Source organism: Cyprinus carpio, chromosome A17 (genome assembly GCF_018340385.1).
Source record: "Cyprinus carpio isolate SPL01 chromosome A17, ASM1834038v1, whole genome shotgun sequence".
In the NCBI taxonomy this organism is placed as follows: domain Eukaryota; kingdom Metazoa; phylum Chordata; class Actinopteri; order Cypriniformes; family Cyprinidae; genus Cyprinus; species Cyprinus carpio.
In genome coordinates, this window is record NC_056588.1 from 7,346,936 (window position 1) to 7,361,081 (window position 14,146).

At 37.8% G+C, this 14,146-nt stretch overlaps 1 protein-coding gene across 1 annotated transcript in view; it reads left to right on the forward strand.

Moving 5' to 3' along the window:
- The first annotated feature begins 258 nt into the window (after positions 1-258).
- Positions 259-14,146, forward strand: part of ccdc85ca (coiled-coil domain containing 85C, a) — a 32,245-nt gene continuing 18,357 nt past the window's right edge. The window contains exon 1 of the mRNA XM_042773820.1: positions 259-1,311. Within this exon, the coding sequence (XP_042629754.1) occupies positions 606-1,311 (706 nt within the window). The 5' untranslated portion in view covers positions 259-605. The remainder of the gene's footprint in view (positions 1,312-14,146) is intronic.

The window sequence follows — 14,146 nt, forward strand, 5'->3', positions numbered from 1 at the left end:
ACCAGCGAGTTTCTCAATCTATGTCAAATTCTAATTTAGTGCATTTTATCCCAATGGTGTTTTTTTCTTTTTATTCACAATGTATTTTCCCATAGTACAGTTTTTTAAGTATTTTATATATAAATAGGTATACATGTGTAGCATGACAAAGACGTGATATTTCAATGCAGCTGCAAGGTGAATTGGGCTTTTGAGTCGTCAGGCGCCCCCTATAGGAAGAGCTAGTAACTTCAGCAGGCAATGCGGCGAAAGCGTCGTGTACTGAAGCGCGAGCACAGGCTCATTTTCTCACCATTCATCTGCCTCAGCGGTTGGATGCGCGGCTGCCGGAGAGTCACATCACTGGTCACAGTGTCAGAAAGAGGAGATTCCAGCTGAAATAAACATGAAATAACGATAGAGGAGGAATTTATATCAAACGCGGCGTAGTGTTTCCATATCGGGGTCAGTTACAATTTTTTCGTTGCTGAGTTATGCTTTTATCCCTCGAATAACTGGATCAATTTTAATGATGAGTTTAATATTGCTCGCTACGTTTTCGCGAAGGAATGATTAGAAAATCGTGACCAGATCTCTCTCGTCAGACCACTTTTAACGACAGGAATATGGCAAAAAATATTGTAGACGTCCCAAGGGATGATTTAAGTAAGATATCGGATGAAGAACTGCTTAAATGTAGCAAAGAGGAGCTGCTTAGGAGACTCCGAAAAGTGGATAGTGAAAAGATCAACTTGATGGTGGAACACGGGAACATGATGAAGGACGTCAACCGGAGATTACAAGTGCATCTCCACGAAATACGGAGTTTGAAGGAGGTCAACCAGAAACTGCAAGAAGACAACCAGGAGCTTAGAGAACTGTGCTGTTTCTTGGATGATGATCGGCAGAAAGGGAAGAAGCTGTCCAGGGAATGGCAGAGATTTGGCAGGTACACTGCCAGTGTTATGTGGAAGGAGGTTGGTATATTCCAACAAAAACTGAAAGACCTAGAAACCAACCAAGAGAGTATGATGAGAGAGAATGTGGAGCTGAAGGAGATCATCCTCATGTTGGATGATGAGAGGAATGGAGCCGGATCCAGGAGCTCCATAGACAGCCAATCCAGTCTGACCAATCTGAACGGAGGTTCTGCTACTGTGAGGGATGTTGGAGATGGGAGCAGTACCTCCAGCACGGGCAGTGCTGGAAGCCCTGATCACCACCACAGCCATATTCACAAACCTGCAGAGGGAAAGATCATGTCTATCAGGAGGTCTATGGATGATCTATCAACCAACCATCTTCTCAGAAGCATACCGAATGGACTAAACGGTGAGTTTGGGCTCCTGGATTAATGGTTTTGTGGAACGCATCCCATATTTCTTCAAAATTATTGTGTTTTAGCAGATCATGTGCATGAAGAAAGTGCAGAGTTATATTCAGTCAAGAATATGGTGTAGGAATATGGGTTGTGAATATATTAGAGTATTGGTATCACAAATCTGAAATAGTCTCAAGCATGTAGAAGTGTTTCCTGAAAACAATAATAAAAAATAAAAAAATAAATAAAAACAAACAAAAAGTACTCTGTAAATCAAGAATTTGAAATAGTATTAGTAGTGTTTGACTAATTTAAAGCGTTTAAACAGCAAAAGTTTGTTCTTAACAGCTTTTTGATAGATGACCAACAAAACATGCTTAAAACACCTTTCTGGTGCCCTTCTAACTTTGAAAGTTTTATGTAGAAAAGGATGCTTTTTATTTTCATTTTATGCCAGTGAGTAACATGCAGTAAGACTTCCATGGGTTTTCAGGGAAACAGATTATACAGGCAATTGTGGCTTCAGGTTTACTTTGAATATGTGGCAGTATTAACACATGGGCAGCAACTTAAATTGAACAGGCTGGAGCTACAGATGCTATTGCGCTAATTCCTTCTTCCTGAGAAGTCAGGTCTAATGAGGATTTAATACTCTCTTGGCCTTGTGACGCTGGTGCACGCTGTCAGTTCTGTCAATTAAACATCAGAAACTTCATTCAAACAACACAGGCATTTCATTCTAACAAATGGCTGAGAAACTCATTTAGTTGAAAATGATGTAATATAAGTACACATTAGACATATTCACTCAGCAGGCCAGGCCTATTCCATCAGCAAGATTCACTCAAGAGTCAAGACTAACAGTAGTGTTCTTAACTCGTTCCCGCCACATGACAGGAGATTGATGACAAGCTAACCTCTAGTGTAGCAGAAACATGTCTGTTATTTACTGCTGATAACGCCAGCTGGAAGCGCCTGGCATTGATAAGAATGTGTTTTTTTTTTTTTTATTCCTTTTTTTTTGCTTACTGGTGGGTGTCTTAGACATTCTCAAACAGGCTTTTGATGTGAGTCGATATTCAAAATGATTTTTAAAAGTATGTAATTGTGATATTTTGATTATTCAGTGTTACAGAACATTGGGTTCCTTGCTTCTGCTGTTTATTTCAGACTTTCATATACTGTTAGACAGAGACCAAATAGACAGAACATGAACATTTCCTATTCTTTCGAACGTGACTTGCATTAAAACAGAATAGCTGAGTGGAAAAATGTTAAAAAATGAAATCAGTTCTCCTCAGAAGGAGTTGTTGTTTTGGATGCACTATTTTGGGTGGACCATCTCTTTTAAGTGTAATCCACTATATTACTTACTTTATTTTGGTCAGAATCATTGACTTTGAGGTCATGTATCTGTCTCTTTGAGGGGTAAAAGTGGTTCTGTCCTGCTTTGAAAAGACTCTGGCCCCCCAGCAAGCCACCAATGGACTGAAGGTTTAGTTGTTGGGGTTGAGATTCTGTTTCAGTTCAGATAACACTTCTCCCTGACTCTTCCCACGGCTGGGGTGAAAAGGCCTTCAGTTGCCCCCATTCAAGACCCTTCATCAAGCTTTTAGAGCCCTTCTGTGGCACTCAAAGGTACAGATGTCTGGTTTGTCATAAAACAGATCCGAATTTACGAGTGAAGCTTTCAGTGTGGATGTCACCCCTTTGTAAAAAGCCCTTGGTTTTCTTTTGTTTGATTGAACTTGAATTGCATTTAAAACTATTGTCTTATTATTTACTGACAATGCATATAAATTCAGTTTTGTGGATAGCCCACAGTTCTTAACCAATGATGGGAACTCATGAATTCCCTCAAGTAATCTGTGAGATAATTGAATTGTTCCCTTGGGAATACCAAATACTGGATGACACGGCTGCACCTTTTAATTTCCCATGTCAGTTCATGTTTAGTCATGCTTTCAGGTGGTAACCAAACAGTAAAGATGAAAGCAATACTAAAATTAAAGCTGTTTTTGCATCAGACCCAGCAAGTCCAGTGACTTTGCAAGTGTGCATCCTGGCTAAGGACGTCTTTTCACTGTTGGTGCAAACCATTGTTCTTTTAAAAACAAACAGCGATGGAGAGCACCTCCCCAACTGCTCAGACTTGTCGGAGGGGGTCTTTGGTTCTGCTGAATCTGAAGTTTACCATGTTATTGCTTGTTCCCTGCTGCTTGCCTTTGCCTCATAAAGATAATAATAATCTTATGAAGCATGCGAGTGCCTGTGAGGCGGTTTTGCCAAAGCAAGCTGTAAATGGGCTTGTAATTGGGCCGTCCCACTTCCCACTCCCAATCTGCTGACATTTACAAAATGGTCTCCTGGGACCAGCAACTCTGAAGTGCTAGTGATGATTATGGCTGAGGGGAAGATGGTGTTTAGTGCTGTGCTTTAAAGAAATATCATGATTTAAACACCAAGACTTTTTTGCTGTCAGTTAAAATATATTTTTTTAATAACCCAGTCTCTCAATTTTGTGTACAATGTTGTGGTTTTGCGGTCACTGATGTGGTGTGATTTGAGTCCATCATCTAACTGTTATTTAGAAGGATGGTGGAAATGTGAAAACTGAAAGCGTTTGAGATTACTGAGTAGTTTTTAAATAATCTTTTAGAGAATTTCAGTAGGGAAATGTCAGAAGTTTTTGATGTATGCAGTATTTGCCCTCAATAGAAACCTAGGCTTTATTGTGTTTTTACAGTCCGTTAATTGGAATATGGTGTGTAAAGGTGCATTGTGGTAGACTTGACATCATTGAGGTCATGAGACACATGAGAATGAATAATATTTAGTGCCCTATTTTAACGATCTAGGCACATGGTCTAAAGCGCATGGCGCAGGTGCACTCAGGGCGTGTCCGAATCCACTTTTGGTAGTTTAACGACAGGGAAACGGTCGGTGCGCCCTGGCACATGGTCTAAACAAGTTATCCTTATTCTCCTAATGAGTAATGGCTGTTTTTTGGGCGTAACGTGCAATATACCAATAAGAGTCTCATCTCCCATCCACTTTAAAAGCCAATTGCGCTTGAGCCATGGCGGGTTCGCTATTTACACGGCGGAATGTAATTTTAAATTTTAAAAAATGTTTGTGTGCTTCTGCGCGTCCTTGTATTTGTAATAAGCAAAGTATACACGGGTTGTGCACCCACCTATAGGCGCATATTACTAACGCGCTCTTTACATAACAATGAAAAAATATTGTGCCAGACTTTAGACCATGTTTGAGTTGTTCTATGGTGCAGTCTATTTTCAGTTCCTCAAAATAGCAACACGCCAACAGTGTGCCTGAACACACCTCTTTTTTAGACCACCACGCCCATGAGCGCACAAATGGGCGCAAATGCATTTGCATTTATAGCTTGGTGTCCTTATTTTCTTACATTATATGGAAAAAAAAAATCTGTAATCCTGACATTCTATAAAATGTCCAATTTTGTATTCTATGGTAGAAACAAATAACATGGTTTAAAATATGTAAATCTGAGTGAACTAAATGTTTAATGTTGTTTTTTTTCCTATAATGCTTTTGAATGTTTTGTTATTGTGCCCATCCTATAGATGCTTTGTAGTATTAAAATGAAGCATCCCAAATGAGTTTTCTTTTTTTGCCACTTGTGTGTATTTAAAAAGTTGTCTGTCCAGAGTTTCTACATTCCATGACAACAATAGTGGAAGTTTCACATTGTTACTGAGAGAATACTGTCGAAGGGGTGGGGGATCAGTGTTTAACTGTTGAATTCTGTTGTACTCTGGATGCATGGAAAGAAGAAATGCCGTCAGCTGTGGTCGGTGAACTGGTTAACCCTGTCAGAGAATTGAACAGATGTAAGGCAATGAAGTCAACACTGAATAAATAAATTTACACATGCCTTCATGAACCTGAAATTTCTGCCCACCGAAGCCGAAGAATGTCCAGATTGAATTAATTAACCAGTCATACAAAAAAAAACTAGGTTTTGTTTTGTATAACACTCTACCTCAGTTCCCTCTCTTTTGCTCTCCCTCACTTTCCTGTCCCCTCCTCTTTTTTTACCCTGTGGAAAATATGAAGGCAGTGGATGGAAAGGGGGTCACAGGGCGGGTGGCAGCACTGAGTAGGTGGTGAGTTCCATAGCAACAGTAATTATCAGCTGGTTGATTGATTCTGTGGAGCTGGATGGGGGCACCTCTGTTTGTATCCAGAGATAGTGGGTCAGGAGACTGGAGGGCACCTGGGGTGAGATCACTGAGAGGAAGTGTGTTTGGGTTTCTGGACCACATGAAGGGAATGCAATCAGCATGTGATGTTTGTGGAGGATTTTGGGGCTATTTTCTCATATTTATTGGATTTAGAGGGATAGTTGATGAAAATTTGGCAATCATCTTGTCCTCATATACAGGATGTTCCTTTCCATCCAACAGTAAATTGGCCAGTAAGCTGTCAAGCTTCAGATACTTCAAGCTAAATTTAAGATGTTTATTCATGTTCTGTTACATGAACTTCTTCTAAATAGGAATTTTGAGGTCTGTCCCTTTAAGGAATGGGCTTTCAAACTTTTTAATGCAGTGGACCCCAAAATATGATGATCTTTTTGTAAGGGACTCCCTTTCTAAAATATAAAGGCAACTATGTACTTTAATGCAGAAACACAAATTTATACTGTGAATTTATATATATATATACATTATAAATTATTATCTGAAAATATATTTAGTTTGTATTAAGTTGACAGTGCGTTTATTTCTACCCACCATTAGACTTACTTTAAGATTGTATAAACCTGAAGAGGAACAAAATTATGGCTGTCGATAGAATGCTTATTAATATTGATTTATTTCATGATTTCCTAGCAGTCTTTAGACAGCATTTAATTTTTAGAAAATGGTAATAATGTATTATTTTACCTACTTAATTATTTTATCTATTTATTTATTATGATATTTGACTCTATTGCAACCTTCAAGAAATCTATCTACAAAACAGTAATAATGTCTTTTGTTTACTAAACTTATTAATTTTAACATATTATTATTATTTTCTGTTTTAATTGCATTTTTAGCATGTTTTTTTTTCTGACTTTAAAAATCCCTGCTCTATGGTATACGTAGTGCTCGACTTCCTCTGTAAAAGCTTAGAATGCACATGTGAATTGCTGTTCCTTTAATGGGACCACTTTTCCATGCCAGCTCAGAAATGGGTCAGAGTTTTCCAGAGTGCAGCCCGGGTCCTAAAGTACTCGTTGATGTCAATGGGAAGGTCAGATTTCAGCTCCATTGCACAGATCTTGTTGACTCAGGTTCCTAGTCTTGGCATGCCACCTCTGGAGGAAACTAGCCAAGCATGAATGAGTCTTTTTGTTTTTTTCTTGGAATAATGGTCTCCCAATAATTTGATATTCCATAAACTTACAATATGTGGAGTTTTCTTCCAGCTCCCACCCAACTATATTGTGTCTCATTGTAGCATGCATGGTTGTGCTTCATACATTTTTGACATTCAATAACAACTTTGTTTGTGCAGAAAAGCAGATGTTTAATTTTATAGCATTCTACATATTTTCTTTCCTGTTTTTTTTTTTTTAAATATAAAAATCAGTTGCCTTTTCTTTGCTAATACTTTGTTCACTGTTGATATCCAGACAATTTTGCTGATCACCAGTTTTGAACCACTCTGGAGATGTTTGCATGGATCTCTCTCACTATTGTCCTTCTATGTTGTCCCTCCACTTTAGACAGGGGGAGTGGGGCTGGCGGACCCATCTGTACGACAGTATTGTTTAGAGCACAAAGGGAAAAGAGTCCTTCAAAGAGCACAAGTGAATAGAGCCATAACGTCATTCTGCTCAGGCATGAGAGCGTCTTCTAGTTCTGGCGCATCTCTGTTTCCTGTTCCTTACTTCCTGCCCTTTTTCTACTTTATTTTTTTATTCCATTGACATGCTTGCGGTCAACTATCTAAACTGATCCTCAACCCTCTCTGATGGAAGACCTTTGAGACAAAGTGTAGTCTTTTCTTCCGCTCTTCTGTAAAGACAAACTTGTGAGAACATGAAGTAGGGTGACATCAGCGTTATCACTGTATTTGCTTTCAGAAGATATTTCAATGGCATGTTCATGAATTGTCAAATGGGTTTAATGTGCCATTGTTGTGCAACAAATGAAGCGAATCAGTACTCAGTACTTGATTTCCTGTTTTTTGTGAGTCATGCACTTGTCATTAGCACTGCATTTGTGCTACTGCTAACACTTCATAGTGTAAACATTATTCCAGAAACAACAGTTGAACCTTTTTTGAAGAAAGTTTTAGTGCTGCTTGAGTGAGTCAATGTGCCACCATGATAGTGTGAATAAGTCACACTATTCGAGGTTTCTTTGATATAATGACTTGCATGCTGAAGTTTAATTCTTAGGGTTGGGGGTTAGAAAGCACTTTTTAATATATAGTGTAGCTTGAAAAATGTACTAACTGTACTTTTTGAAAGACTGTTTTTTAGTTTGGTGCCCTCAAACTGTCAGGTCTGTCTTGTGAGATATCTTTGTAGTTCGCCAGGTGAAGTGTATTTGGAAATCACTGTCATCAGCACACCTGTCCTTGAGGAAGCTTTAACAAACGTTGATTTCCATGACTGAACATGGTACAAGAGAGTTGGTGAAGAAACTGTAATTTCTCACGTGCCAGCTTGAATTACAGATCATCACCTTGAGGGGGAAACTTCATACTTCATGGGAGAAAAAATTGCACATGTATACATTACATGTATGACATGTCCTTGTTTTACCAGTTTTTTTTTTTTTTTTTGTAGGTGGAAGTAGTATACATAAACAGGTCAGTCTTGCCTCAGTAATTCCCCCCTAAATATGGTTTAAAATCCTAGATGCCATTGTCAAGCTCTCATCTTGACTGCTTCCTGTATCATTGACCAGTTAGATTCCATTTAAAAAATCATTGCTTGTACTTTGTGCATTAACTGTAAAGGCCTATGTTTAAAGATGGATTAAATAAACAGTTCACGCAAAAATGAAAATTTGCTCAATAATTTTTCACCCTTGTGCCGTCCAATATGTACTGTATATGAGTTTCTTCATCAGAACAGATTTACAGAAATCTTGCATTACATCACTTGTTCACCAGTGGATCCTCTGCAGTCCAAACTCCAAACAGCTGATAAAACACCACAATCATCCACAAGTAATTTACACGACTCCAGTCCATCAAATAATTTCTTGTGACACGAAAAGTGGTGTATTTGTAAGAAACAAGTCCATAATTCTTTAAACTTCAAACTATTGCCAAAATACTTCCAGCAGTATAGAGGACTTGTCTTTTAGCAGGAACAGTTTGAAGTTAAAAATGTTTTTTGCTTCACAAGAGTCGTGTGGACTATTGTGATGTTTTTATCAGCTGTTTGGACTCTCATTCTGACGGCACCCATTCACTGCAGAGGATCCATTTGTGAACAAGTTATGTCATGCAAAATTTCTCCAAATCTGTTCTGATGAAGAAACAAACTCATCTACATTTGGATGGCCTGAGAGTGAGTACATTTGCAGCAAATTTCATTTCTTGGGAACTATTCCTTTAAACATCTTCTCTCAAATTATTCCTTTACCTATTTAGTATGGAGGGAAGTGTGCAGGGGTTTTCAAAACACACACTTCTTCCAATACATGAAACGCTTAATGGCATACAAGTACAGGAATAAAAATCCATATCATGCGATCTGTCATAATATTTTGAGATTCCTCCTTCATTACAGGTGGGATCTGTTTGCCTTATAATCATGTGATTTCTCAGGATAAGATGAGTCAAATATTGAGTCATGTGCACAGCATAGGGATCACACATAAAATGGAGAGTTTCCAAGTTAAAGAATATTTGAATAAGAAAATACTGGAATAATGCTGTTTCCTCTTCTGGTACGAGTTGCACTGCAGTCTGTGCATGCTGAATTCATGTGTGTGTGCTGAGAAAAGCAGAGAGAGAGTGAAAGAAGGAAGGAGAAAGCTCATTTGGCAGAGGCTGGAGGTGTAATACTAAAGCACTGGCTGGCCCTTTAGTCAAACACTGGGGCTTGTTGCTAGGATACATTCTTATCAATACCTTGGTATGCCGTCTATCTTCCCAACACGTTTCTCGGAGCTGTGCTTCGTCGTCCGCTTATTCACTGCTCTATTTTTGAATTAAGCCAAGTCTGCAGCAAGCTGAGAGACCCCAAAACCCCTGTGTTGACTTTTAATGTTGATGATACGCCCTGTGCATTCTGAAGAAATATACTTGGTTCATTTTAATTTAGATTTTTTTTAATTTAATTCTAGAATGTGTTGTTATTCCAGATTTCCAGATTTGAGCTTTTAGTTTCTATTAATGTGTTTGCAAGATCTTTTTTCTAGGGCGTGTTCAGTCATTTCTATCTATATTAAGATTTTTCTTTTGTTATGTATTATACGTCCAGACAGATGTAGTGGATAATAGAAGGTTATTTGACATTAAGTCATTGAAAGTACATTTGAAGGCAAGCAAACAAAAAGATTGTATAGTTCCTTAAATGCACAACTTCCATATTGCATAGCTGTATACAAATGGGTTCCTTTATCTTTACCTTTGTGTACCTTTTCCTTTGTGTGATGATGGACAAGACAAATGAGAACAATGCATTAGTGCATTAGTTACTGTAAGCAGAAAGTGGATGTGTACTACCTCACAAACTCCTTTAGGAATGCAGCACTGTATGTGCAGAGTCCGCAAATTCTGTATGCATACTTGCATGACATACTGCACATGCCAAAATGTGCGTCCCATAATGTATAATCCCATAGTGCACTGTGTTAAATTTGACCTTCAGTTTTCATAGAGGCGAATGATCTGGAAGTTTTATCAAATTCTGTATGCAGAAGTTTTATCAGTTTTTATTGACTGAAGAGTTAAAAGTATATATATATATATATATTATATATATATATCTATATATATAATATATATATATATATATATATATATATATATATATATATATATATATAGCATTTTTTTTAAACAATTGTTTTTGGTTTTTTGTTTGTTTTTGCTAGTATATACTTAGTATTTTAAAGAATTGACAAGTAGAAATTGTGAATATCTGTTTAAAAATGTTAACCAATTATCTGTCTCTTGTAACAATGCAGCATACTGCTATTTAGAATGTTTGTTGTTGCATACTACATACTGTTTCACATTCTATTTTTAAAACCATTAGGCAGTAAGCAATGCATTAGGATTGCATTCCGAGCATGGCAGTTGTGATCTTCTCAATTCACAGTCATGGTAAGTGAGGTGTCAGCAGATCCTCTGAATGCTCCTCCCATGTGTGCTGTCTGGAGACATGCTCTGCTTTTCCTTCACCGCCATTAAGTGCTTTACTCCCTGGTGTCTTTTTAAAGACTGTAGATAAGCGATAAAATAACCATATGACTAGATAAGCCTGTAATGTGGCATTGCCGTGGGCACATTTATTGCTGTGTATTTTCCAAAGTCACTCACAAAACTCGTGGTGACAATTACCTGGCAGTAAATGTACACTGTGCAATCATTCTTCACTAAGAGAACACACAGTGTGATTCACTCTTATGAGTTCAGTAAACCAAACAGATGACCCCTGGGCAATTTACACCTCTTTAAAAAGGCAAACACTGAGTTTAGAATGGATAGAGGGCAATAGAGCAGACGGGGGAAATGTAGTGGGAGCCAGCATATGCTCCTCTGCTAATCTACAGATTTCTGTTGTAAGATGATTACAGCTTTCAAAGCCTGCTTGAAAAAACACAGTCTGCAAAATGGCAATAGTCCATCCAAAAACGACTTAGTAACTGCATTTAAAGCGAATTCTGCACCCCGGCAGAATAAAACTCATTAATTAGACACTCACCAGTGGGTTGTTCCGTAGTACAGGGCCAAACAGCTTTAAAAAAGCTTTTTTTAGTATTGTTTCTTGCCTTAATTGTGTTGCTTGCTGCTTTCTTAATGGACTGTGCAAACTGATTTGCATTGTCTAACAGTGGGATATATAAAATAATACATTCAAATATGAAAAGTTTGTCATTATATACTCACCCATAAGCTGTTGTTGTTTTTTCTTTGGAATGCCAAAGGAGAATATTTAAAGCATTTTAGATTTAAGAGATCAGTTGCGTTCAAGTAACTTTGTTTTGCAAGGCAGCGATGTACCTTTTATAAAAATAAATAAATAAATAAATAAAATTCTTTTATGAAATGATGAATAAAGAATGTGCATTGGGTGTATTTTTATTCAATTTATACAGGTGCTGTAAATTGAATAGTTATATAGTAGAATACCCTAATTGTACAGTACTATCATATTTTGTACGTATTTTGTCAATACAGGTGCTGCATCTATTGCATCCGCCATGTTTTTTTCTCTGATGCGCTCCAACTCTGAAACTGTTCTTATAGAAAGTTTCCCAATAATAGTAATTATGACTTTGTTGTGCTGTTGAAGTGCGTTCAACTAGTAAATACAATCTTTTCGATATATTATGATCTTTTACCATATAAAGGCACTGAAAATAGTGCAAATGTCTTTTAGACTTTTGGCAATTATCTTGTCATATGTAAAGACCTAAACAGTAAAAAAAGGCTTTATTTCCATATGAAAAATACTAATGAAGACTAGGTTTAATTCACTTGAGCAGTACCTGCCAATGTGAAAATTGCCACCACAATGCTAAGGTGTTGCTATGCGGTTTCTAGGGTGCTTTGGCTGAGTGGTTGCTGTGGTGTTCTAGGTGGTTGCTAGGCTGAGCCAGTCCTATTGATCCCACTATATATCACAGAAATATGATATTTTAGCAACTAGATACAGCTTTTATTTACCCATCTTATTGTCAAACAGGTGAATATTCACAACTCTGATCACCTCTTCTCAACAAGCTGCATGATTTGAGGTAAGGTACACAAGAAGTCACTGGGGCAGTACCCTTTCAGAAGATACTAATATGTATAATTTAGGTCAGGGGTCTCCAAACTCGGTCCTGGAGGGCCGGTGTCCTGCAGAGTTTAGCTCCAACTTAACTAAACACCCCTGCCTGGAAGTTTCTAGAATACCTAGTTAGACCTTGATTAGCTGGTTCAGGTGTGTTTATTTAGGGTTGGAGCCAGGACCAAGTTTGGAGACCCCTGATTTAGGTACTAATATGTGCACTTTCGGTTCAAATATGTACTTTCAGGGTACTAAAATGCACATTTTAGGAGTAAATGTGGTACAAAGGTGTACCGAGAATTTGTACCTTTTTGTAGGCTACTTGAACTTGAATGCACAGGCTGTCGTGTGGCACTGCTGCATTCTGGTTCTCAACTAAGCATCGAGGGATGTGTCTTGCTCATGAGGGTCGTGATGTGTAGTTGCCAAGGCAGTGTGCATGATGTTTGTGTAAGTCGGGGGGGGTGGGGGGGCACGACTGACTCACGTCCTTGTTGCCTTATTACAGCCCTGTTCTCAGTGACGCAGACAGAGATTGATAGTGACAGTGGCGTTTCTGCACGAGGCTGCGTGCATAAGGGCACATGCACGCTCTTCCTCTCTTTCCCTCCCTGTTCTTCCTCAGTCTGTCTCCTTCTCTTGCTCTCTTTCTTTTCCACCCCCTGTGATTTCTCCACCTCTGGCTGTTAAGGCTGCGGATCCCATTGAGGATACAGGAAAAGCATTTGTTGACATTCAAATTGGCCCGTGGGCTGCGTCATATAAGCACACGCTTCGTCACTGACACATGCTGCGCTCTGCAGCACATGAAGCCTTCTGGTGTTTCCTTCAGCATGATATGTCATTGTCAAAATGGCATTTTTATATTTGTGGCTTGACATAGAGCTATTGTTCTGAAGACGGTTTAAGTGAAAGAAGACAGTATGAATGAATCACAATGGTTTTAGATGAATAAGACAGTTTTGTAGTTTGCCTTTTTGTAGTTTATGTTTCCCATCTGTTATTTCCATCTGTTATTGCTAAGCTTAAGTGTAAAAATACACACCTAAATGCTGAGTAAAATATTATTTTTTATTGATGTTGAAAAATATTATATTATTTTATAGATAAACTATAGAACATACTACCTTTCAAAAATGTGGGGCTAGTATGATTTCTTTAAATGTTTTTAATGTTCATCAAGGGAATTTATTTAATTAAAAATAAATAAAATGTAAAATATTATTACCATTTAAAATAACTGCTTTCTATTTTTATATAATTAAACATGTAAACCGTTTCTGTAATTCAAAGCTGAATTATCAGCAGCCATTATTCTGGTCTTCAGTGTCACATGATCCTTTAGAAATCATTCTAATATGCTGATTTGGTGTTTAAGAAACATTTCTTCCTATTATTAATGTTAAAAACTGTTGTGTTGCTTAATATTTTCGTGTAAACCATAGTATATATATTTTACTGGATTCTTTGATGACTCGAAAGTTCAAAAGAATGGCATGTATATGTATATATAAACCTTATCGATCACAAAATTTTGACAGTATTATTACCTGAATATTTTACATTTTTTCCCAGTTTGTCTGTCAAGAATAGTTTCCTCCTAACTTGTCTCGTTGCATTCTGGGATTCTGTGGAGAGGATATATGTAATGCCTCTGTAGGCAGCTTTGGAACAGAGCAACCAGGAAGATGACAGTCTGCATGAAAACTTACATAATATTTATTGTGAGTGAGTGATAATGTGCTTTGACATTAGTATTAGTCTGGACATGCCTCCACTGTGCATTTAATGCCCTGTAGTTTCACCGCTGTCATTGCAGCTCATGTTAAAAGAGTCTCTGTATTTGC